At 40.6% G+C, this 27992-nt stretch overlaps 1 protein-coding gene across 1 annotated transcript in view; it reads right to left on the bottom strand.

Annotated features, from left to right (window-relative positions):
• The window catches only part of RAB10 (RAB10, member RAS oncogene family), a gene marked incomplete at its 3' end in the record, with an annotated part of 101533 nt that overhangs the window by 24094 nt on the left and 49447 nt on the right, over window positions 1-27992 (bottom strand). The window contains 2 exon segments of the mRNA NM_001280126.1: window positions 2109-2247; window positions 13194-13254. Coding sequence (NP_001267055.1) covers window positions 2109-2247; window positions 13194-13254 — 200 coding nt within the window.

Genomic DNA, 27992 nt, shown 5'->3' on the forward strand with positions numbered 1-27992 from the left:
TTCCTAAGTTCTATGACTCACTCTAGCAAATGATCACATGGAGGGGCATTGTTGGCATCCCCAAAATCTATAGCCAGCTTGGACAGAAGGCAGAAATGTGGGTAAGCCTGGGGACCCAGGACTTGCAAATGGCATCTCAAGTGAGGGCAATTTTGTAGGAATGAGTCCTTAAACTTGTGGAGTCTGATACTAATTCAGGGTAGTCAGTGTCAGAATAGCATTGAATAGCAGGACACCAGTTCATGTGGTAGAATCAGAGAATTGGTGGTTGTTGGAAACATACTGCAGAATCTCTAAACCGCTCTTACTACAGACTACTTACCTGAACAATAAAATAAAGAATAAGGAAATCAAAATAAAGCTTTTTTGTTTTAAGATTTGTATTTTTTTTTTTTTGAGATGGAGTTTCGCTCTTGTTGCCCAGGCTGGAGTACAATGGTGCGTGATCTCAGCTCACTGCAACCTCCACCCCCTGGGTTCAAGCGATTCTCCTGCCTCAGCCTCCCAAGTAGCTGGGATTACAGGCATGTGCCACCCCACCCAGCTAAGTTTGTATTTTTAGTAGAGACGGGGTTTCTCCATGTTGGTCAGGCTGGTCTCGAACTCCTGACCTCAGGTGATCCGCCCACCTCGGCCTCCCAGAGTGCTGGGATTACAGGCGTGAGCCACCGCGCCCAGCCAAGATCTGTGTATCTTTAAATAATTATTAAAAAATAATAAGCTTCTCCCAAAGATTTATTGTAGCAACAAAACAGTGGTAATGAGCCCTTAGGATTGCTACCATTAGGGGTATTATCTTGGGTCTAATATTGGTTTAAGACTTGGTCTTTGTGTATCTGGCCAAAATTTGCTTCAAAGAGTTACTGTTAACAAAACTCAAAGCCTAGAAGGTAGCAATAAGGCATGAAAAACAACTCTTAACAAGAAGCCACCTATGCTGTAGCAAAGAAACAGACATGCTTTGATACATAATTTTAACTTATAAAAAGTAACATCAGGCTGGGTGCAGTGGCTCAAGCCTGCAATCCTAGCACTTCAGGAGGCCAAGGTGGGCAGATCACTTGAGGCCAGAAGTTCAAGACCAGCCTGGCCAACATGGCGAGACCCCATCTCTACTACAAATACAAAAATTAGCCGGGTGTGGTGGTGCACACCTGTAATTCCAGCTACTCAAGACACTAAGACACTAGAATCACTTGAACCCAGAAAGCAGAGATTGCAGTGAGCCAAGATTGTGCCACTGCACTCCAGCCTGGGTGATGAAGTGAGACTCTATCTCAAAAAAACCCAGAATACAGAAAAAAACCAACATTTTCACATGCAATGGAACTATTTTCTTAGTTAGGTTTTTACTATATTAGTATTCCATATATTTCAAAATGCCTAGAAGCAATATTATATTTCTATAACATGAAAAATAAAGTTTTAAAAAATTACTACTGGACATTTCATTCATTCATTCATTCAATAAAAATTTATTAAGAAAAAATTCATTTCCAGAAAATCATTGTAAAATCACTGGTAGCTTCTATTTGGGGTCATCTTGTAAGATGGCTATACAGAGTTTTGGAGTAATTTACTAATTGTCTTGAATGGGGCTCTAGATAGACTGTCCAAAAACTTAAGAAAAAATTAGCAAATAACAACATTAACTTTTTTTTTTTTTTTTTTTTTTTGGAGACGGAGTCTTGCTCTGTTGCCCAGGCTGGAGTGTAGTGGCGCGATCTTGGCTCATTGCAACCTCTACCTCCCAGGTTCAAGAGATTCTCCTGCCTTGGACTCTCGAGTAGCTGGGACGACAGGTGCACATCACCACGCCCAGCTGATTTTTGTAATTTTTAGTAGTGATGGCGTTTCGCCATGTTGGCCAGGCTGGTCTTTAGCTCCTGACCTCAGGTGATCCTCCCGCCTCAGCCTCCCAAAGTGCTGGGATTACAGGCATGAGCCACCATGCCCGGCCAACATTAACTTTTAGAAAATAGAAATACTTCAATAATAATGACTTCAACAGTACATTATATCCTGAAGATCAGTTGGAATATTTATTCTTCCTAACCAAGCACACAAATGTGTGTTCATGAAGGGTTTATACAAGTTCTAGGTCTTACCTCATCTATGTTTCTAAGCCATTTGCTGATGTTTTCAAAACTTTTACCATTGGTGATGTCATATACTAGCATGATACCCATCGCGCCTCTGTAGTAGGAGGTTGTGATGGTGTGAAATCGCTCCTGGCCTGCTGTATCCCTGAAATAAACAGCCAATAATTTCTATTAAGCATTTTGATATTACTACATTTCACATAAAGGACAAAACAAGAATAGTTTTTCCTAAGTATATATAAAAACTTTTTAGTTGAAGGAAATTAATAACCTACCCATACTGGATGAAAATCTGAAAGGGAAAACAGTAGGAAGTGACACATAAAACTCAACGTTATTGAATAAGCACTAGCAAACACCATAGAAACTCTTAAAATTTCATTTTATTTAATAATTTAGTTCCATAATGTAACACAAAAGCAGGTAGGATTTTTAGAACATTAGAGAACTATACCATAGTACAGTCATATTTACATTTAGAATCATTAGCCAAAAGTTGTAAAGATAACCTCACTTATAAATAATAAGACAGAAATGTAAATAGTAGTATTTTCCATTATTTAATGCTTAAAGCCAAAGATGTAAGATGTATTTTGCTCCTGTAACTATGCCCTCTCATTTGTATCATCATTTTGCTCTTTTATGGATCATCTCATCAGCTTACAAACATGTTTTAGTATCTTTTTTAAAAAAGCAAAAATAAGGTCGGGCGCAGTGGCTCACACTTGTAATCCCAGCCCTTCGGGAGGCTGAGGCGTGTAGATCACTTAAGGTCAGGAGTTCAAGACACTTGGCCAACATGGTGAAACCCCATCTCTACTAAAAATACAAAAATTAGCCTGGCATGGTGGCACGTGCCTGTAATCCCACCTGCTCGGGAGGCTGAGGTAAGAGAACTGCTTGAACCCAGGAGGCACAGGTTGCAGTGTGCCAAGATGGTGCCACTACACTCCAGCTTGGGTGACAGAGCGAGACTCCGTCTCAAAATAAATAAATAAATAAATAAAAATAAAGCAAAAGACCCCAATCTCAACCCTGTATCTCTCCAACTATCCCCGCTCCTCTTTCGAGTTAATATTTTTAAAACTTTTATTTTGAAATAATTACAGCCTTACAGGAAGTTACAAAACTGTGCAGAGAGGTCCTGGGTACCTTTCACCCAGCTTTTCCTAATGATAACATCTTATATTACTGCAGCATAATAGCAAAACCAGAAAATGGACATTGGATACAATCTACAGACCTTATTAAGATTTCAGGGTTTTTTTTTTTTTTTTTACATGCACTTATTTGTGTATGTGTGTATATATAGTTCTCTACAATTTATTACATGTACAGATTTGTGTAACTACCACAAGACAAAGAACTATTACATCACCTCTTTACTCCCCATAGTCCCTAAACTCTGATCAATAATCTGTTTTCTATGTTTATATTTTTTTCATTTCCAGAATGTTACGTAAGTGGAATCATGTAGTATGCTACCTTTTGAAATCGGCATTTAACACTTCTTTCACCATAATGCTCTTGAAGTCCTCTCCAAGTTTTGCACATAATCCTGGTCTGTCCCATTTCATTGCTGGGTAGCATTCTATGGTATGTCTGTATCACAATTTGCTTAATCATTCACCCATGGAAGGACATTCAGGGTTGTTTCCAGTTTTTGGCTATAACAAAGTTCGAAGAATATTCATTTACAGGTTTCTATGTGGACATAATTTTTCATTTCTTTCAAATAAATGCCCAGGAATGTTATTTATGGGTAATATGGTAAGTGTATAATGGTAAGAAACTGGCCAACTTTTTCCAGAGTGGCTCTATCACTTGACATTTGCACTAGCAACATATAAAAGATCCAGTTTCTCTGCATCCTCACCAGCATTTGATGCTGTCACTTTTTTATTTCTGTAGTTCTAACAGGGCACATAGTAATATTTCATCATCACATTAATCTGTATTTCCCTGTGGCTAAGATGATGAACATTTTTTCATGTGTTTATTTGCCATCCACATGTCCTCTTTGGTGAAATGTCTGGTTTTTTTTTTTTGCCCATTTTCTAATTGGATTGTTAGTTTTTTGTTTTTGGGTTTTTTTTTTTTGAGATAGAGTTTCGATCTTGCCGCCCAGGCTGGAGTGCAATGGCACAGTCTCGGCTCACTGCAACCTCTGCCTCCTGGGTTCAAGTGATTCTCCTGCCTCAGCCTCCCAAGTAGCTGGGATCACAGGCGCCCACCACCACGCCCAGCCAACTGTTGTATTTTTAGTAGAAATGGGGTTTCACCATGTTGGCCAGGCTCGTCTCGAACTCCTGACCTCAGGTGATCAGCCTGCCTCAGCCTCCCAAAGTGCTGGGATTACAGGCGTGAGCCACCGTGGCTGGCCTGGATTGTCAGTTTTTTTGTCTTTTTACTGCTGACTTTTGAAAGTTCTTTTTATACAGAAGTCCTTTGTCAGATACACTGGCTTGTAAATATTTTCTCCAAGTCTGTAGCTAGTCTTTTCATTCCCTTGACAGGGTATTTTGTAGAGAGGAAGCTTTTAATTTTGTGAAAGTCTAATTAATTTACTGATTTTTTTTTCTTTTACAGATCATGTGTTTAGTGTTATGTCTAAGAATTCTTCACCTAGTCTTTTTTTTTTTTTTTTTTTTTGAAACAGGGTGTCGCTCTGTTGCCCAGGCTGGAGTGTAGTGGCACGATCTTGGCTCACTGCAACCTCTGCCTCCCAGGTTCAAGAGATTCTCCTGCCTCAGCCTCTGGAATAGCTGAGATTACAGGCACGTGCCACCACGTGCAGCTAATTTTTATATTTTTAGTAGAGATGGGTTTTCGCCATGTTGGCCAGGCTGGTCTTGAACTCCTGACCTCAGATGATCCGCCCACCTCAGCCTCCGAAAGTGCTGGGGTTATAGGCGTGAGCCACCGTGCCCGGCCACCTTATGGTTTTATTAAACCGATGGTACATTTTGAGTTAATTTCAAATAGGACATTTCTATGAATGTCCTATTGCTCAAACACCATTTGCTTGAAATGTCGAAGTAATAACCTTGCTCCATTGAATTGCTTTTGTACCTTTGTCAAAAATCTGCAGGCCATACCACAGTTCAATCTGTGTCTGGGTTCTTTATTCTGTTGCAATCTCCTATGTGTCTAGGCCTCCTCCATTACCATACTGTCCTAGATTACTATGGCTAAATAAAAAGCTTTACAACCAGATAGACTGATTCTTCCCACTTATTTTACTTTGTCAAATTGTTTTAGCTACCCTAGCCTTCCCATATAAATACTAGGATAAGCTTGTCTATATTTACATAAAAATTTTCCCAGCAAATTTCTTTAAAGAGTTTTCTCTAGTTGCTGTTTTCCCACTTTCAGTCCTTAACTGATTCTAATAGGATTGCTATTACTCCTTTTCAGAAGGTCTCCAATAACCTGGATGCCAAATCCAATAGCTATTTCCTCTTTATATATCATCCACCTACTAATGACAGGGATATATTCTGAGAAATGCATCATTAGACTATGTCATCATTGTGCACACATCATAGAGCGTACTTATACAAACCTAAATGATTAGAGCCTACAACATACCTGCACTATGTGGTATATAGTATATTGCTCCCAGGCTACAAACCTGTAGAGTACGTGACTATATTGAATACAGTAGACAACTGTAACACAATAAGTATTTGTGTATCTAAATATGTCGAAACATAGAAAAGGTACAGTAAAAATGTGGTATTACAATATTGATAAGACAACCATTGTGTATGTAGTCACTGACTAAAATATCATTATGCACTGTATGACTGCATCTTAATCACTAAGTAGGATTCTACACAGTTGACTGCATTCTCTTTTTTCTTTTTATTTTTTTCCTGAGACGGAGTCTCACAGAGTACAGTGGCACAATCTCGGCATACTGCATCCTCCGCCTCCCGGGTTCAAGTGATTCTCCTGTCTCAGCCTCCCAAGTAGCTGGGATTACAGGTGTGTGCCACCACACCCAGCTAATTTTAATATTTTTAGTAGAGATGGGGTTTCACTATGTATGTTGGCCAGGCTGGTCTCAAACTCCTGACCTCAGGTGATCTGCCTGCCTCGGCCTCCCAAAGTGCTGAGATTACAGGTGTGAGCCATTGTGCCCAGCCGACTGCATTCTCTTCTTGTAACATTTTATTCTCATGACTCTTTGGATAAGTTTCTGGTCTCTAAGTCACTGGCTGCTTGTTCACAATACCTGTTGTTGGCATTCTAAGATTCAGAGATGATGGACTGCCGTTCTCCACACACCAGCCAGAGTGATCTTCTTTAAACGTTATGTTTGATCATATTATTCTGCTTAAAACTTCTAATATCTTCATTGGGGAAAAAAACAGGCTTTCCAACAAATGGTGCTGGAACAACTGAATATATCCATGCAAAAGAAGTAAGTTGGACCTCTACCCCATACCATATATAAAAATTACCTCAAAATGGCAGGGCGCGGTGGCTCACGCCTGTAATCCCAGGACTTTGGGAGGCCGAGGCGGGTGGATCACGAGGTCAGGAGACTGAGACCATCCTGGCTAACAGAGTGAAAACCCAACTCTAATAAAAATACAAAAAATTAGCCGGGCGTGGTGGTGGGCACCTGTAGTCCCAGCTACTCAGGAGGCTGAGACAGGAGAATGGCATGAACCCAGGAGGCAGAGCTTGCAGTGAGCCGAGATAGTGCCACTGCACTCCAGCCTGGGCGACAGAGCAAGACTCCATCTCAAAAAAAAAAAAAAAAAAAAAATTACCTCAAAACAGATCAAGACCTAAATCCAACAGCTGAACTATAAAAACTCTTAGAAGAAAACATAGGGGTCATCCTCAAATCTTGGATTTGACAACTGTTTCTTAAACATGTCACCAAAGCACAAACAACAAAAGAAAAAACAGGTAAATGGGACGTGAAAATTAAAAACTTGTATTTCAGCGAACAATACAAGGTGAAAAGACAACCCACAGAATGGAAGAAACTATTTGCAAACTTGTGTGTCTGATATGGGACTTGGGTATGCAGAATATACAAATAACTTACCACTCAACAATAAAAGGACAAATGACCAAACTTAAAAATCAGCAAAAGATCTAAACAGGCATTTATCCAAAGAAGATACACAAATAGCCAATAAACACTTAAGATGCTCAACATCCTTAGTCATTAGTGAAATGCAAATAAAAACCATAATGAGATACCAACCTAGCTCCCCACCACCACAGGATGGCTATGACCCAAACGACAATATATGTTAGTGAGGATGTAGAGAAACTGGGACCCTTATACCCTGTTGGTGACAATGTAAAATGATGCAGCCATGTTAGAAAACAGTCAGGTAGTTCCTCAAAATGTTCAACATGGAGGTACCATATGATCCAACAATTCTAGGTATATAACCAAAAGAAATGAAAACTTGTATGTCCACACAAAAACATAGACGTGAATGTTCACAGCAACATTATTCATAATAGCCAAAAAGCAGAACAACTGAAAGGTCCATTACTAATGAACGGATAAATAAAATGTGGTATATCCATACAATGGAGTATTATTCAGCCATTAAAAAAAAGAATGAAGTACTGATTCATGTACAACACAGACAGACCCTGATAACCTCATGCTAAGTGAAAGAAACTAGTCACAAAAGACCATATATTATAAGATTACATCTATTTGAAAAGTCCACATAAATTTTATACAGACAAAGTTGATCAGTGGTTTCCCTGGCCAGGGGATTGGGAGGATAAAGAGTGACAGGTATGGGGTTTCCTTGTAGGGGAGATAAAAATGTTCTGAAATGGTAACGATGGTTGTACAAATTTGTGAATATACTAAAAACTATTAAATTGTTTTAAATGGGTATATTGTATGGTATGTGAATTATGTATAAAAAAGTCATTATAAAACAAACTGAAAATATGACTAGGCTTTCCAAAAAAATAAAAGTAAAAACAGAAAACTTCCAATAAAAACTCATTATAACCAGAATCAATTCCAAACTCTTTATTCTGGGGATTACAAAGCCTTACAGTAGTTTAAACCTTTCTCCAGCTCCTCTCATTTTGAGGTACTCTTTTCCCCAATCACTAGAAACCATTTTTAAATTCGTAAGTTTGTTCCTACTAAGAGCTTCTGCAAGATCTGTTCCCACTACCTGCATATGACTGGATTCTCAAAATCTTTTCATATCTTAAATGCACTTAGCATGTTCACATATCTGCCATCTATTCATTTATCCATCAATCCGAATATTAACTGAATGTCTACTATAGGTTGGGCATTATGCAAGAATATACACAGAACATGGGTTTGGGGTCAGGCTTAAGTTTATCCTCAGGTTCTACCCCTCCCAGCTTAGTGACCTTGAATGTACTTAGCTTCCTTGGACCTTAGTAGTTGTTGTTGTTGTTTTCACTTATAAACAATAAGGAGGGATAATGAACAATAAGAAATATTTTCCATAAAAATACGCAAGGCTGCAATAATGTCACCGTGAGACTCAAAATTTCATTCTATGTTTTTAAGATGTCCTAACAATGCTCTAAGTCAAGACCATCTTTGCAGACAGATGCTCTATGGTATTAAGAGCTCTCAAGTTAATATTTATCTGTGCTTACGCAGTACTCAAAGCTGCTTCACAAGGAAAACCCTGGCTTTGCCTGTAGCCTATTTCTATGTAAGTAAAATAAAATGGTGTTTAGCTAAGTGAAAGACTTGGACTTTTTAATCTTAAGAAAATCACAGCCTGGCCAGGGGCGGTGGCTCACGCCTGTAATCCCAGCACTTTGGGAGGCCGAGGTGGGCGGATCACAAGGTCAGGAGATCGAGACCACACTGGTTAACACGGTGAAACCCCGTCTCTACTAAAAATACAAAAAATTAGCTGGACGTGGTGACAGGCACCTGTAGTCCCAGCTACTCAGGAGGCTGAGGCAGGAGAATGGCATGAACTCAGGAGGCAGAGCTTGCAGTGAGCCGAGATAGCGCCACTGCACTCCAGCCTGGGTGACAGAGCGAGACTCCGTCTCAAAAAAAAAAAAAAAGAAAAAAAAATCACAGCCCTGTCACTTGCTCATTTCATCTCAAAATATATAGATCTGCCCTGGAAAATAAGACAATATCCCATTCTTTCATTCTACCAGTATTATTAAGTACTACACACTAGACATTATTCCAGGCGCAAGAGATAAAGCTGTAAATGAAATAAAAATTCCTGCCTATTAAAGATAAACACATAAATAAAACATTATGGAATGTCAGAGAATTATTAAGTGTTAAGGAAACAGAAAGCAGAGCAAGAAAAGAGATTAAGCCTTCTCAGAGAAAATACCAAATGGCAGATCCTGCCACTATTATGGGAGGGTGTGAAGGCACTAGGGGCCCTAGACTGGGAGGCTTCAGGAGTGGTGACTGGGCCAGGGTTGCTGCTGAGGCCTAGGAGCTCAAGGAGGCAAGGACAAGGACAAGGAATAGCTCTCTGTCACCAAGGTGGGTTACCTGATCAAAGACATGACAAGTTCCTGGAGGAAATCTCTCTATTCTCCCCGCCCATCAAGGAGTCTGAGATTGTTCACTTTTTCCTAAGGATGTCCTCAAAGATGAGGTTTTGAAGATTATGCCCATGCAAAAAGAGACCTATGCTGGCCAGTGGACCAGGTTCAAGGGATTTGTCACAGTCAGGGACAAGAGTCACATCAGTCTGTGTGTTAGGTATTCAAAGGAAGTAGTCCCTGCCATCTGCAGGGCCACCATTCACTGGCCAACCTCTCCATTTCCCATGTGCAGTGAGGCTACCTGGGGAACAAGATCATTAAGACCCACAGTCCCTTGCCAGGTAACCGCTGCAGCTCTGTGCTGGTGGCCTCATCCCAGTCCCTAGAAGCACTGCCCACCCCTGTGCCCAAAAGCTGCTGCTGATGGCCCCTATCAATGACTGCTACACCTCCACCAGGAGCTACACTGCTACCCTAGGCACCTTTGCCAAGGTCACCTTTAATACTATCTTCAAGACCTATAGCTATCTCATCCCCAACACCTCAAGAAAGACAACATGTTCAATGAGTCTCCCTATCAGGAATTCACTGACCATCTTGTAAGACCCATACCGGAGTCTCCATGAAGAAGACCCAGGCTCCAGCTGTGGCTGCTATGTAGTGCTTTTATACAAGAAAAATATAGTGAATTAACTAGGACTCTGAAAAGGGAGAGGGTCCAGCCTGGGCAACATGGTAAAAAGCATAGTAAGATCTAGACTTACCCCACTAAAATGTAAGCTTTTGCAGGCAGGGCTCCTATCTGTCTGATTTATGCTTATATTCCTACCACCAACACCTGGCAAATACATACTCAACAAACATTTATTGACTAAATGACTTTGGTTGCTTACTGTTCGTATTTCACTTCTCATCTTAAACATCACCTCTATAGAGAGGACCTCCCTGGTCATTCTATCTAGATCACTTCCTCCCTCATCCTTACCCCATTCTCCAACACTTTACCCTATTCACCTTGCTAGCATTTATCACAATTTGTGATATATTTATTTACTTGTTTGCTCCTGTCCCTATGGGTGTGAGCTCTGACAGGGCAGGTGTCAGCTGTCTACTTTTGGGGAAAAAAAAAAAATCCTTGAATGAAGACAAACATAATTTAAGTTCATGGTATTTTGGGTATAGACAAATTGTTTATCTCTGAAGAAATCCAGGTCTTCTTAAAATAAAATGCAACATGAGAAATTTGACATCCTAATTTATAAGGTAAGGAATAACTTCATTATGTTACCAGAAAACACAGAGTTATGAAATCTGGGGTCTCTGCCTTGCAGAGCAGATTGATATGCCTCTGGCCTGTACTGGTTTTGTCAGTGCCCAGACCAAAAATAACTGTCACAATAACAGCCAGAGTATACAGCTTCCCCAACCCCAAGTGTGGTACTAACAATTAAGGAAATATACCTTTTTAATTCCTAGAAACATATCACTTCTTTTTTATAATGTCAGTGGGAAAAGTAGGATTTCACAGCAATTATTGGCTGTCTATTTATTACTTTAAGTAAGGACAATTCTATTCTCATTGTCTTGTAATTTCAGAAACTTGATCTTACTAAGTAGACTGTCAGGGAATAATTTTTTAATGGCAGAGGATAAGAGAGTAGTTTTGAAAGCAGGCTTAGAAACCTGTATTATGGTGACATAAAAAGATACTGTGAACATGTACAATGTTTAATTGTCCCTTCAGATATTTAACACCTTCTTTTGCTTATTGGATTTGACCTGCTGGACTGGATTAGACTTGGGCATATGTGTGTATGCAAACCTAAAAATAATGTCACCAATAAACAAGCAGCTGTGGCTATTTTTAGCCCTGGGCAACAGATCATCAGTAAGCCTAGAAATAGTGAGGCAAGGACCCTGTTCCCTGATTTGAAATAAACTATTGATTGCCTTAACAACTGGTGGGGGATGGTATAATCAGAGTCCGGGTAGGACCCAGGACAGGACCCAGGAAAAGGATACTTTAAAATCAAGGAGCTAGGTCATTCTGCGGGGTAGATACAGTCATGTTGAAAAGTATAAAAGTTTGAAATACATAAATGAAAATGGGATCTAGAATGTTAAAAAAAAATTGACCGAGGCCGGGCGCGGTGGCTCACGCCTGTAATCCCAGCACTTTGGGAGGCCGAGGCGGGCGGATCACGAGGTCAGGAGATCGAGACCATCCTGGCTAACACGGTGAAACTCCGTCTCTACTAAAAATACAAAAAATTAGCCGGGTGTGGTAGCGGGCGCCGGTAGTCCCAGCTACTCGGGAGGCTGAGGCAGGAGAATGGCGTGAACCCGGGAGGCGGAGCTTGCAGTGAGCCGAGATCGCGCCACTGCACTCCAGCCTGGGCGACAGAGCGAGACTCCGTCTCAAAAAAAAAAAAAAAAAAAAAAAAAATTGACCAGGCGCAGTGGCTCACACCTGTAATCCCAGCACTTTGGGAGGCCAAGGCGGGCGGATCACGAGGTCAGGAGATCGAGACCATCCTGGCTAACACAGTGAAATCCCATCTCTACTAAAAATACAAAAAAAATTAGCCAGGTGTGGTGGCGGGCACCTATAGTCCCAGCTACTTGGGAGGCTGAGGCAGGAGAATGCCGTGAACCGGGGAGGTAGAGCTTGCAGTGAGCCGAGATAGCGCCACTGCTCTCCATCATGGGCGACACAGCGAGACTCCACCTCAAAAAAAAAAAAAAAAAAAAACCAAAAAAACAAGAAACAGAAATACAGTGACAGAAAGCACAGTGGCTGCCTGGGGACCAGGGGTAGCAGGGAAGAAGGGATTACAAAAGATCACAAAGAGGCTTGAGGAAACTTTTGAGGTGACAAATATGTTCACTATCTTGACTGGTGATTGTTTTACAGGTTTACACGTATGTCAAAACTTAACAAATTTTACACTTTATGTGCACTTATTCTGTATCAGTTAGATTATACCTCAATAAAGCTGTTTTCTCAAAAGGAGTAACAGATTTCACAGGGTCCTTTTTAGTAATTAATGGGTTAATATACATAATACACATAAAACACATTTGCTGGAAAATATTGCCATTATAATTCTAAATTCTATGATTCAGACAAATACAAATTCAAAGGTTTGTACTTCTTCAGGCAAACCTAACACAAACTAATAAAAATAATGCCCATAAAAAGTTAAAAACATATTAAAGAAAACAAACATTTTCGCAATGCATTTCACTAAAAACTTTGCATATATTATTTCATGTAATCCTTATAACAATCCATTGAGACGAGTGTTACTATCTCCCTTTACATATGAAGATAAAAAGCCTAATAATGAGTATATAACTTGCCTCAGTTCACATGGTAAGTAGAAAAGATTATTAGATCTCATGGACTTGAGTCCATGCAATGGTTTTTACTGCACAAAAAGGTCACCTCGCTGCCTGCTTTAAAAACAAAAGTCTCACAGAATCTAAACCTGTGACAAAAAAGAATTTCACTGTGAAACCTTAAGGAACCTGACATTCTGCTACATAAAGTAAATTAGCATCACTTACCATATCTGTAGCTTGATCTTCTTTCCTTGTAATTCAACTGTTTTGATCTTGAAGTCTATTCCTACAATGCAGAAAAAAAGGTAAACTGTAACTGTGGCTTTACATTTGGCTATACTAAAATTAATCACAGTAAAAACGCCCACATCTTTTAAACTTGTCTGTTTGATTGATTCCAGATATTCACCAAGTATGCAACACTGAGCAAATGTATCCAATTTTAAACCTGAGTAATACAAGATCCAGGATAGGAGGAAAAATAGATACAGAAAAGACCAAGTTTTGGGCTGGGCATGGTGGCTCACGCCTCTAATCCCAGCACTTTTGAGAGGCTGAGGTGGGCAGATGGTGTAAGCCCAGGCGTTCGAGACCAGCCTGGGCACATGGTGAAACCCTGTTTCTACTAAAAATACAAAAATACTAAAAACACAAAAAATTAGCCAGGCATAGTGGCACACAACTGTAGTCCCAGCTGCTCAGGAGGCTGAGGTGGAAGAATCCCTTGAACCCAAGAGGCAGAGGTTGCAGTGAGCCTTTAATTGTGCCACTGCACTTGAGCCTGGGCAATAGAACAAGACCATGTCTCAAAAAAAAAAAAAAAAAAAAAAAGAAAGAAAGAAAGAAAGAAAAAGAAGAGTGAGTTTTTACAAATTAGGATATAAGAAAGTAAAATTTAAAATATCTAATATTCTAACACATACGAATAAAAAGGTTCCTAGTGGGGGAAAAATATTGCCTTTGCTAAGCTGCAGAACAAAGGAAAACTACCAAGGATAGAGGGTCATTTCATAATGATAAAGCAGTCTATTCTTTAGGAAGGGATAAAAATACAAATGTTTAGCATGAAGCAAAAATTAATAGAACTGCAAAGAGAAATACATAAACCTACAATTATAGTTGGAGACTTCAACATCCTTTCCCTCAAAACCAGATTTCTTTAAGTAGACAGAAAAATCAATAATGATACAGAAGACTTAAACCACACTATATTAACCAATTTGACATAACTGACATATACAGAAATCTCCATCTAACAGCAACAGAATACATACCATTTTCAAGTGCAGACTGAGTATGTATCAGGAGAAAACATAAGGGTCGTAAAAGAAGTTTCAACACATTTAACAGTATTGAAGTTGCCAGGCACGGTGGCTCACGCCTGTAATCCCAGCACTTTGGGAGGCCAAGGCAGGCGGATCACCTGAGGTCAGGAGTTCAAGACCAGTCTGGCTAATGTGATGAAACCCCGTCTCTACTAAAAACACAAAAATACCATGCCCAGGTGTGGTAGGGCATGCTTGCAATCCCAGCTACTCGGGAGGCTGATGCAGAAGAATCACTTGAACCCGGGAGGTGGAGGATGCAGTGAGCTGAGATTGCGCCACTGCACTCCAGCCTGGGCGACAGAGTGAGACTCCGTCTCAAAAACAAACAAAGAAAAGAGTATTGAGGTCATACAAAATATGTTTTCATTTTCTGGTTTTTTGTTTGTTGGTTTGTTTTGAGACAAGGTCTTGCTCTGTCACCCAGGCTAGAGTGCAGTGGCATGATCTCAGCTCACTGTAACCTCCACTTCCCGGCTTAAGTGATCCTCTTACCTCAGCCTTCCAAGTAACTAAGACCACAGGCGCGAGCCACCATGTCTAGCTAAGTTTTGTATCTTTTTGTAGGACGGGGTCTTGCCACGTTGCCCAGGCTGGTCTCGAACGCTCAAAGTGACCCACCGGCCTTGGCCTCCCAAGGTGCTAGGATTACAGGCGTGAGCCACCGCACCCAGCCCAAAGTATGTTTTCTGTCTGCAACAAAACTGAACTGGAAATCAATAACAGAAATACATCTGGGAAAACTCCCAAATATTTGGAAATTCATGGTCAAAAAAGAAATTATAGTGAAAATTAGAAAATTTCTGAAATGAATTAAAATGAGAATATCAAAATTTGTAGGATACAGCTAAAGCAATGTTTCAGAGAGAAATTCATAGTATTATATTAGTATTCATAGTTCACATTAGGAAATAAAACTGTAACAAAATTCAAGCATTGTTTCAGAAGGGGTCAAATACCAAAAGAAGAGGTTAAGTCAGTAATTCTTAAAGTATGTTCCAAAGATCAAAAAAGCCAAGTTTTCAAAAGTAGTTCCCTATAGGGCTTAACTTGACAGAGTAGAAAAGAAGTTACTAGAGAAAGAAAAAGGTACCTTCAAAACAAAGTCAATCCAGAAAAAGGCATAAGCCGCAAACTAAACATTACTAGAAGATCCATCCATCCATCCATCCATCCAGCCAGCCAGCCAGCCAGTCATCCATCCATCCATCCACCCATCCATCCATCCATCCATCCATCCATCCATCCATCCAGCCAGCCATCCATCCATCCACCCACCCACCCACTATGGCAAGCACGCTACAAAAATACTCTAAAGTTCTGGCATACATCCTTACACTTTCTACATCAGAATTCTGAAGCTGCTCTGTGACTGTATCATGTTATGAATGACAGCAATAGTCCATTTGACTTGAAGGCAATAAGTGGAGTAAAAAGACAGTAAAAAGCAAAGTGAAAGACAGGTCTAACATCTGTTTATAAAAGGAATATTAAGTAAATTTGCAGACAAATTAGAGTTATTCAATCCCAGCAATAGAGCAGTCCCAATAAACTGAAACTTATTTCACTACAAAACATCCAGAAATGTTTCATATATCAAGCACACTGGTAATAAATTTCTCCAAGAGAAATTGCTGTACACCAGAAATAAAGACGGAACTGAAAACCAGAGCAGATAAATAGGCGTTACTTGCACTTCGGCAGTGGCAGGGCTGTGAGAACAAAACCAAAGAGCTTGCTTTTTGTTCTGTTTTGTTTTTTGGAGACAGGCTGTCCCTCTGTCACCCAGGATGGAGTGCAGTGTCAGTCATGGCTCACTGCAGCCTCGACCTCCTGGGCTCAGGTGATCCTCCCACCTCAGCCTCCTGAGTAGCTGGGACTACAGGTATGTGCCACCCTGCCCAGCTAATTCTTGTATTTTTTGTAGAAACGACGTCCCAATATGTTGCCCAGGCTGGTGCTCCAACTCCTGGGCTCAAGTGATCCTCTTGCCACAGACTCCCAAGATGTCAGGATTACGGGCGTGAGCCACTGCATCCAACCTGAGCTTGCTTTTTTTTTTTGAGACGGAGTCTCACTCTGTCGCCCAGGCTGGAGTGCAATTGCGCTATCTCAGCTCACTGCAAGCTCCGCCTCCCGGGTTCATGCCATTCTCCTGCCTCAGCCTCCTGACTAGCTGGGGCTACAGGCATCCGCCACCATGCCTGGCTAATTTTTTGTATTTTTAGTAGAGACGGGGTTTCACCGTGTTAGCCAGGATGGTCTCGATCTCCTGATCTCGTGATCCGCCCACCTCGGCCTCCTAAAGTGCTAGGATTATAGGCATGAGCCACCGCGCCCGGCCTGAGCTTGCATTTTTAACAGCCATACTGAGAACACGATGAAAGGTCTAGGTCTGGAGGCTTTAAGTAATTGGAACCAATACATTCTTTGCCTGAAACCCAGAAAGGACTACAATCTTAGTGAGAGTTGCCTAGGGAAAAAAACAAAACACAACTATTCACTGGCAAAGGGCGATCATAAGGAAGTTTCTGATACCAGGCCTCATGGTTCAGATTTGACAATCCGAATACATAAAAAATGATCCTTGGCTATTAACAGCAAACGTAAAAACTGTCTGAAGGTACAAATCCTTTCTTCAGACCCTACAGGATTCCCACAAATAAAACTCTATTTAATACTAGCTTATTAAATTAAGAAACATTAAACGCCACATAAAACTTACCCATTTTGAGTAAGTTAACAAAGACAACCGAACCCCCAAATTTTCAAATGCAATAATTACTTAACATGATTAAAATTACTAAGGGGGGCCGGGCACAGTGGCTCACGCCCGTTATCCCAGCACCTTGGGTGGCTGAGGCGGGGGTATCACTTTAAGTCAAGAGTTCAAGACTAGCCTGGCCAATGTGGTGAAACTCCGTCTCTACTAAAAATACAAAAATTAGCCAGGCATGGTGGCACATGCCTGTAATCCCAGCTACTCGGGAGGCTGAGGCACGAGAATTGCTTGAACCCGGGAGGCGCAGGCTGCAGTGAGCCAAGATCGCACCACTGCACTCCAGCCTGGGCAACGGTGCAAAGCTATGTCTCAAAAAAATACATAATAAATAAATACGGCCAGGTGCGGTGGCTCACGCCTGTAATCCCAGCACGTTCAGAGCCTGAGGCGGGAGGGTCACCTGAGGTCAGGAGTTTGAGACCAGCCTAGCCAACATGGTGAAACCCCATCTCTACTAAAAATATAAAAATTAGCCGGGTGTGGTGGTGGGCGCCTGTAATCCCAGATACTTGGGAGGCTGAGATAGGGGAATTGCTTGAACCCGGGAGGTGGAGGTTGCAGTGAGTCAAGACCGTGCCACTGCACTCCAGCCTGGGTGACAAGAATGAAACTCTGTCTCAAAAACATAAAATGAAGTGAAAAAATGAGATGAAATGAAATAGATAAAATAAGGGGGCTTTTTTTTTTAAGTAAGGAAAAAGGCTGGGTGTGGTGGCTCATGCCTATAATCCTAGCACTTTGGCAGGCCAAGGTAAGAGGATCGCTTGAGTCCAGGAGTTTAAGACCAGCCTGAGCAACAAGGCAAAACCTCATCTCTACAAAAAAATTAGCCAGGCATGGTGGTGCACACCTGTAGTCCCAGCTACTTGGGAGGCTGTGGTGGGAGGATCACCTGAGTCCAGGAGGTTGAAGCTGCAGTGAGCTGTGATCATGCCACTGCACTCCAGCCTGAGCAACACAGTTAACACCCCACTCCTCAAAATAAATAAAATAATAAACATGAGAAAAACAAAAACAAGGTAGTAAATTTTTCATAAAGCTTGACTTTAAAAGATGTCCTTTTATTGAGATTACAGCCAGAGTAAGTTTTTGAAAATGACAAGTTGATTTGTTTTCTCTATGCTTTCAGGATAAAATTGTGAAAATGCCTCTTAGTATCAAAGTCTTCAGTCTACATGACATCCCTGATCATCATGTTTTCTCATGTCTCTCGTTTAGCATATGCTACTTCCTAAATCCTCTCCTCATCCCAGTTTTCTTTTCCTGGTAAACTTCATTTATCTTTCGAGATTCAGTTTTGCTCCTGTGGAACAAACACAAAAGAGGTATCTATGCAAGCCTCAACTGATAGTGAACATTTAATTAAGCAATCTAAATACATAAACAGACCTAAAGGTAAATCGAACTTCAGAAGAAAATATGTGCTGCAATCTTAAATATATATATATATATATGAGATAATTAAAACCTGTTATGTGTTTCTAAAGAATATTGGTTTGATCCATATTGCTGACATTGTCTTTCCATGGCAGATGGATGATAGTATACACCAATAATTAAAACTTCAAATAAAGACTTCATACATTTTTCCAGGGAAAAAATTATTTTTGGTCCAAATATTCTGGGGATCCACAGAAGAAAAAAGAAAACAAAGTCCTTGCCCATAAACTTCTGCAAAGAGGTCCTGGGGTAGGGAAATGCTCACCATATAAAAGGAAGAAACAATATCATTCAGTGAGTTTCCTGCCCATACCTTAGCTCTACTCTGCATCTCATTTTTCATAACTAACCTCTCACCAAGAAATGGTTTAACACCAACCTTCAACAAAACCTGTTATCCCTAGAATCTACAATAATGCCCCTATCCCTTCAAACTCTTGGGTTTACCTTATTGCTCCCCTCTTAATTTGAGCCAGTCTGCTTTTTAATCAGTCAAAATCTTTCAGCTTGCCCCATTATGTTTCTCACACACAATCAAAAGAAAAAAGGGTCATTTACCCACCATTTAACCTAACCCTATTTCTACAGTCCATATTGTTTTTCTTTAAGAATTTCTCAGAAAATCATCCTAAAATGACCCGGCTGTCTAGACTAACTCTGAACATGACCAACAACTTCAGCTAGGTATACAATTTATTAATTAATCTTAATGACAAGTGTGACAACTGATACTATTTCAGGAAACTTGCCTGAAGAAAGATGAAATAAGGATACAATCTGAAAGCTCTAAACCCCCTGGGATGGAAACTAGGCATCACTGGAAAATGTCTAAGAATGTGGGCTGTTTTCAGGTAACTACTTAATCTAATTGGTCAAGATAGAAGCCTCATTTTGGACTCCTTGAGTTTCCCTCACATTTCTTCTAGTCAATAATCACAACTACTAGGTTCTATTACTAAATCTTTTAAATTTGGAGGTTAAGGATCCTTCTTCACTAAGTTTCCTCTCCATTTCACTTTTTGTTTTTACCAAACTTCTTCGAAGTTACCTATATGTGCTGTCTCTAGTTTTCTCTCCTCTCACCTCTTGAATCCTTTCCAAACAGGTTTTGTTGTTGTTGTTATTATTAACCACCCCAACACACACACACACACACACACACACACACACACAGCTCTCACTATGATCAATGATCTCCATGTTCCCAAATCCAATGATCATTCCTAAGTCCTCATCTGATCTTTTTTCTTTTTTTTTTTTTTCTGAGACACAGTCTCACTCTTTCATCCAGGCTGGAGTGGAGTGGCACTATCTCAGCTCACTGCAACCTCTGCCTTCCAAGTTCAAGCAATTCTCCTGCCTCAGCCTCCTGAGAAGCTGGGACTACAGGCACGCACCACCACACATGGCTAACTTCTGTATTTTTAGTAAAGTCAGGGTTTCACCATGTTGGCCAGGCTGGTCTCGAACTCCTGACCTCAGGCGATCCACTCACCTTGGCCTCCCAAAGTTCTGGGATTACAGGCATGAGCCACCATGCCCGGTCCTCATCTGATCTTACTAGCTGTAGATAAAGGAATTCTTCACTCTTTTTTGCATGAAAACTCCTGACTCTCCTACCTTTCTAGCCACTCATCAATCTTCATTGCTGGTTTCTCCTCATCTCTCTGACCCCTAAAAATTGAAGTGGACTTCTCTTTTCTATCTTGACGCATTCCCTAGTTTCATGGCTTTAAATTCCACATACACACTGATGATCTCTCACCTCAACTCTCCCCTGAACTCCAAACCCAAGATACCCAACTGCTTATTAGTTATCTCCATATCCCATCTCTTACAAAGACTAAAAGGAAAACTCTTTAAATCCATAAATAAGGCCCTACATATTCTCCCACCTACCCCTTTCTACCCTGCCCTCAACATTTTCTACATCATCTCACTCTGATCTAGCTAATTGTATTGACTTCCTTTTTGTTGCTCTATGCACAAGACAGCCAGGTTCGCCTCTCACTACCTTTCCATAAAGGTACTATTCCCCTAACCTCTGACTACCTTTCTCATCCATCATGGCTCTTTCCCCTAGCTACCCTAAGTTGCAATATTTCTCTATGTTTCCCACCCATTGTCTATTAACACTTCTAACCTTCTTCCTGACTTTTAAACTTTAACGTGTCCTTATTTCTGTTATTATTCATCTCTCATTGCCAAAATGTGAGACTGAAAAGGGTAGAGATTTTTATCTGTTTAATTGAGTTAAATTCCCCATACCTAGAACAATACCTGACATTTAGCAGGCAATCCAAGAAATATCTGTCGAATAAACAGATAAATGATGTTTTCTGGAGAAATTAAAGAGTCCCTGAGAAACATGTTTTGCCCTTAATTTGAAATATCACTTGACAAGCCCCACCCTTTTCTACTCTGCTTTCCATCAGCTTTTTAGCGCCTCAGGCCAAAGGTTCCAATGAGATATCAGAACTTTTTTTTTTTTTTTTGGGTGGGGGGAGACAGGGTCTCGCTCTTTTGCCCAGGCTTGAATGCGGTGGCATGATCTCAGCTCACTGCAACCTCCACCTCTCAGGTTCAAGCCTTTCTTCTGCTGCAGTGCCCAGAGTGGCTGGGACTACAGGCCTGTGCCACTACACCCAGTTAACTTTTGTAATTTTAGTAGAGAGGGGGTTTCACTATGTTGGGGAGGCTGGTCTTGAACTCCTGGCCTTATGTGATCCGCCCTCCTTGGCCTCCCAAAGTGCTGGGATTACAAACATGAGCCACTGCGTCCAGCCAGATATCAAAACAATTAAGGAAAAAAAAAAAGTTAACAGAGGCAGTGTGAGACATAATAAATTAGAAAAGCAAACCAAGAGGTCTGACATCTAACAAAAGTTTGAAAAAGAACAGAGAAAGTGACATATAGAAAATAATAAAAAAAAAGGCAAGAAAACAGAACTAAAAGAATCTACTTCTAAACTGAAAAACCCACCAAGAACCTAGCATAATGAACAATAAGCATAAAACTTACACCAAAGTACATCACAATGAAACTTCAAAATACCAGAAATAGTTTATAAAAGTATGCGCAGAAACAAACTAAGCCACCTTAAAAGATCAACTCTCAACTTCTCAATAACACTAAAATCCAGAAGACAAAATGACAGTATCTTTAAAAAATACTTTCAACCTATATCCAGCCAAAACCAAATGAAAGGCATTCCCAGACACGGAAGATCTCAAAATATTTAGCTCCCATGCATCCTTTCTAAGATAGCACTAAGAAATTGCTTTACCAAACCAACAAAGAGGAAGAAATGAAATCCATTCAACAGTGTGAAGTAAAGGGTAGACAAAATTGCCTAGAGAGCAACCAGTTCAGAACAGAAAAGTTCCAGGGGGGATGTTTCCTGGGAGTGGGAAGGAGGAAACAGTATTAGAATTTATATGAAAAACAAAAGGATCTGACAATTCTACATGAGATAAAGAAGAGACAGTGCCTTGAAATCTAGGCAAATGTAACAACGAACTGTAAACTACAATAAAAACAAAAAGTTGTCCGACAAAGAAAATGCAATTATAGTACACTACTTGGCTTAGCAGTTAACCAAAATATTTATTACTAATTGAAATGATTAAGAAAGAGGTGCCAGGAATATCTGGTGGTGTAAGAGTATTAAATTCTCATCTTCAATAACAAGAAGAGTGTTTCTAAGACTAGGTTTTTTTAAAGTTTAGAAACATATGACTAGAGAATATGGAGTTGAATAACAGAAGAAAAAGCCTAAAAATGTGTGGGAAAGGTAAGGCACAGGTGCATACAGGGCAAGAATTTGTTGTTGCAGTTGCTGCTTCACTGTCACAGCCCTTAAGTAATAAGACTTCTAAAAATCTGTACCTATTAATAGAAATAAAAATTAGGCTAACAGAGAAGGAGGTATGTTTACAAATGCATTCTCTCCACTGCTTAACCACTTCAATTCAATCCATCACTCTCACTCTCTTTTTTTTTTTTTTTTGAGACAGTGTCTCACTCTATCGCCCAGGCTGGAGTGCAGCAGCGCAATCTCTGCTCACTCCAACCTCCACCTCCTGGGTTCAAGCAATTCTCCTGCCTCAGCCTCCTGAGTAGCTGGGATTACAGGCACCCACCATCATGCCCGGCTAATTTTTGTTTCTAGTAAAGACAGGGTTTCACCATTTTGGCCAGGCTGGTCTTGAACTCCTGACCTTAAGTGATCCACCCACCTTGGCCTCCCAAAATGCTAGGATTACAGGCATGAGCCATCGTGCCCGGCCTCAATCATCACTCTCTATGAATAAATATATTTCTGAGCATGGCCCCAAGCCACCTCTCCAGTCTTATTCCCTCCAGTTTTTCTCCTGTAGTCACATTCAAACACAACTTTCATAGCGCTAAACTTTTTTCAAGTAAATATCATGGTTTCATTAGTGTGTACTTTCCACCCTCCCCCACCCTATATACCCACATGCAAACACCTAAGAAAAACTGAAGATAAGCCGGGCATGGTGGCTCATGCCTGTAATCCCAGCACTTTGGGAGGCCCAGGTGGGCGGATCACGAGGTCAGGAGTTCGAGACCAGTCTTGCCAACACGGTGAAACCCTGTGTCTACTAAAAATACAAAAATTGGCTGGGTATGGTGGCGGGCGCCTGTAATCCCAGCCACTCAGGAGGCTGAGATAGGATAATCACTTGAGAATCACTTGAACCGGGGAGGAGGAGGTTGCAGTGAGACGAGATCGCACCACTGCACTCCAGCCTGGGCGACACAGCAAGATTCGCAAGACTCCATCTTGGTGGGGGGGCAAGTTAAACTAAAGATGAACAGGGTGGAAAAGCTTATAAAATTGAGAGATGAGAGGAGTCAATAGCTCAGCTAATAAGAGATGCTAGAAAAGCCTACCACCCTCTGAAATTCTGTCAGAAGAAATAATCAGACTCTCCTGCAACATTATCATTTGCTAAATTAGCACAGAAATCACAGGGTTTGATCCAAACAGTGATTCCTTTTTTGGTTTTGCTTATGTAAAAACACACTAAAGGAAATTCTCACTTTTTACAGATTCCTAGGGCCCAGCTCAAGAGTATTTCAATTTTTAGCTGCTCAAGAGAAAAACAGTATCAGCCACCATATCTGCCTTAATGATGTTGCAGAAGCACCATCCAGTGGCAAGAGGAGTAACTGCAACCTCTAGCCACTCTAAATATCAGTTTTCCAGAGCTTGGCTTCTGATGACTTATCAATACACAGTAATTAATGCAGGCAGAACCAACCAACCAAATAACCAAACCATCATTTATAGTTAAATGATCAATTTCTGGGGTTTTTAACAAGTGAAAATCAAGTGTTTTCCACCTACCTGGAAAGGAAATAATCATACACCTATATCGTTTGAATGCCGCTTAGGCACTGGATTTCAAGACCAGGTTCTAGTCTTAGCTTTGTTACTAACAGTATACATTTTGAAAAGGTCATTTTCCAATATGGGTATTTGTTTCTTTATCTGTATGCAGATGTGAAAATGTAGAATGTGAAAGTTTCCTCTAAAGATCCTTTTGTGTAATAATAGTAACAGCATAGTTAACATTTTACAATGTGCCTGGCACTGTTAGAAGATCTTTGCATGGATTAACTCATTAAAACCTCAGGATAATCCTAGTTCATAGTATTATTTCCTTTCTGCAAATGAGGAATAAAATAAAAAGTAACAGCAGAAAGGCTGGGCGTGGTGGCTCACACCTGTAATCCCAGCATTTTGGGAGACCAACGTGGGCAGATCACCTGAGGTCAGGAGTTCGAGACCAACCTGGTCAACTGGTGAAACCCCGTCTCTACTAAAAATACAAAAATTAGCTGGGCATGGTGGCAGGCGCCTGTAATCCCAGCTACCAGGGAGGCTGAGGCAGGAGAATCACTTGAACCCAGAAGGCAGAGGTTGCGGTGAGCCGAGATTGCACCATTGCACTCCAGCCTGGGCAACGAGAGCGAAAATTCGTCATAATAATAGTAACACCAACAACAGCAGCAGCAGCAGCAATAACAGCAGTAATACTAATGTTTACTAGGTAATTACTAAGAGTGCTAAGCATTTCACATATACTGTCTCACTATTCATAAAAATCCTGAGAGTACCAATATGCCTATTTTATAAAACAGGGAGTTCAAGGTAATTTACTTAAAGTTGCAGGATTAACAGATGGCAGAACCAGTATTCAGTACCATGTCTGATTCATACCACGCATGCTTTTAACCTACACTAAGTTCTGTTCATTTTTATTTTTTGAGGTAAAATTCACAGTAAACTGACCACTTTAAAGCGAACAAAAAAAAAGAAAAAAATAAAGTGAACAATTCATAATGTTGTGTAACCTCCACCTCTAAATAGTTGCAACATGTTTTCATCACCTCAAAACGACCCCATATCCATTCAGCAGCTTCCCATTCTCCCCTCCCCTCCAGTCCCTGGAAACCACTAATCTGTATTCTGTCTCAGTGGATTTACCTATTTTGGATACTTCATGAAATAGAAGCAAACAACATGTAAGCTTTTGTGTCTGGCTTCTTTCACTTAGTATGTTTAAGGTCCGTCTGTATTATGCAGCACGTATTAGTATACCGTTTTTATGACTGAATACTCCACTGTATGCGTAATCCATAATTTGTCTATCCAATCATCTCCTGATGGAAATCTAAATTGTTTCCACCTTTTGGCTTTTATGAATAGAGCTGTTAAATTCCACCTTTTGGCTTTTATGAATAGAGCTGCTATGAATATGCATATACATGTATTTGAGTATTTGTTTTCAATTCTTTTGGGCATACACAACAGGTGGAACTGCTGAGTCACATGGGAAACCTTAGTTTAACTTTTTAAGGAATTGCCATGGTGGCTGTACCATTTTACATTCACATGAGCAACGTATAAGGGCTCCAATTTCTCCACGTCCTCAATCATACTTGTTACTTTCCTTTTGTGTTTTTAAATAGCCATCCTAGTGGGTAGGAAATGATACCTCATTGTGGTTTTTTATGTGCATTTCTTTAATGACTAATGATGTTGAGAACTTTCCATGTGTTTGTTGATCACTTGTACGTCTTTGAACTCCACTCAAGTCCTTTGCCCATTTTTTATGAGACGGAGTTTCGCTCTTGTTGCCCAGGCTGGAGTACAATGGTGTAAGCTCGGCTCACCGCAGCCTCAGCCTCCCAAGTAGCTGGGATTACAGGGGACTGCCACCAGACTCAGTTACTTTTTTTTGTATTTTTAGTAGAGATGAGGTTTTGTCATGTTGGACAGGCTGGTCTTGAACTCCTGGCCTCAGGTGATCCACCCTCCTCAGCCTCCCAAAGTTCTGGGATTAAAGGCGTGAGCTACCGCATCGGGCCCCTTTGCCCACTTTTTTTTTTTTTTTTTGGAGACAGTTTTGCTCTTGTTGCCCAGGCTGGAGTGCAATGGTGTGATCTCAGCTCACCGAAACCTCTGCCTCCTGGGTTCAAGTGATTCTCCTATCTCAGCCTCCCAAGTAGCTGGGATTACAGGCATGCGCCACCATGCCCAGCTAATTTTTTTGTATTTTTAGTAGAGACAGGGTTTTTCCATGTTGGTCAGGCTGGTCTCGAACTCTTGACCTCAGGTGATCCACTCGCCTCAGTCTCCCAAAGTGCTGGGGTTACAGGTGTGAGCCACTGCGCCCAGTCTCTTTATATATTTTGGAATCTTAATCTTGATCAGATGCATGACTTGCAAATGTTTTCTTCCATTCTGTACCGTCTTTTTACTTCTTTTCTTTTTTTAGAGCTGGAGTGAAAGTTTATTAAAAAGCTTTAGAGCAGGAACAAAGCGAAGGAAAATACACTTGGAAGAAGGTCAAGCTGGTGACCTGAAAGTGCTGTCTTTTTGCATAACTTTTTTTTTTTTTTGAGACACAGTCTTGCTCTGCCGCCCAGGCTGGAGTGCAGTGGCGCAATCTCAGCTCACCACAACCTCTGCCTCCCAGATCAAGCGATTCTCCTGCCTCAACCTCCCGAGTAGCCAGAATATCAGGCGCGCGTCACCACAACCGGCTAATTTTTTTTATTTTTAGTAGAGATGAGGTTTTACCATGTTGGTCAGGCTGGTCTCAAACTCCTGCCCTCAAGTGATCCACCCGCCTCTGCCTCCCAAAGTGCTGGGATTACAGGCGTGAGTCACCGCCCCCGGCCTGTTGTTTCACTTTAATATGCCCTTTGATGCACAAGAGTTCATTTTGATGAAGTCCAATTATTTTATCCATTATTCCTTTTGCCACATGCTGTAGCTCCACTCATTTTGATTTCTGAAATGGGTTGAGATGGAAGAAGTTCCTTGATACTGAAAAATTCTGGGTGACAGAATCAAAGCTAAATTGAACTTTTGCCAACTACAACTAAGAGACTAGTTGTAACTGGGGATAACACAAGCATTTCTAGTACAATGCAATATACACATTCCTAAATAACCCTTTAGTTCTGCAAAATCACAAATTAAAAATAATCAGGCTTATAAGAAAAGTTAGGTTTGAGGTAGTTACTCATAAGCAACTTTGTCCAGAAAACTAAAAATACTAGCACTATTAAAAATACATGAATTCTTAATAAAGAAGCAACCATAATAAGTATCGAATTTTACCCTTAAAAAAGATGAAGGTAACTCGATGAAAAGGGATATAACAACTGAAACTGCAGAACTATGAAAGAAGGGGTAAAATGTACAAAAATTACATAGAACCTTATAAACTTCCCTTGGCCAAACTGTACCAATGGCAAGGCTGAGGGATGAATTCCATGTGCACACTTTTGTATTCCTCTGGGACATACTGCTGCAATCAACTGTAATAATAATGTACTTGGTATACCATGTACCAAAAACATGTACCATGTACCAAAACATGGTGTACCATGTACCAAAACATAATACACTAGGGAAAAGCACATATGACCCAACATGATTTCCTCATTATTGCGATATCATTCACTTTTTAACAATTGGCTATGAGCTAATTCACATTATAGTAACATGAGTTTCAGTAGGGTAAACCACACTTACTACACACTTGGCAATGAATAAGGCAAAGTCCTTCTGTTGGGGGAACTTATGAAAGGGGATTACCCATTGCCCCCAATTTCAAATCTCTGATGTTAGTAATAATAAATCCTATGAACAAGAACAGGAGGAAGAGCTATCTTATATGAGGTGGCCAAGGAATGACTCACTGAGAGATATTTGAGCAAAGACCTTAAGGTAAGGGAACAGGCCATGTGACTATTTGGGGAGAGTGTTCCAGGCAGAGAAAATAGCAAGTACAATGGATTTGACATGCAAATATGTTTGGCATGTTCAAGAAACACAGGGAGCATTTTGAGCAGAGTGATGTGAGCCTTCTAATCCATGAATACGGTATAGCTCTCTTTATTTGGGCTGTCTTTAGTTCTCTCAGCGATAT

This window comes from Pan troglodytes, chromosome 12 (assembly GCF_028858775.2).
Source record: "Pan troglodytes isolate AG18354 chromosome 12, NHGRI_mPanTro3-v2.0_pri, whole genome shotgun sequence".
NCBI classification, from domain to species: domain Eukaryota; kingdom Metazoa; phylum Chordata; class Mammalia; order Primates; family Hominidae; genus Pan; species Pan troglodytes.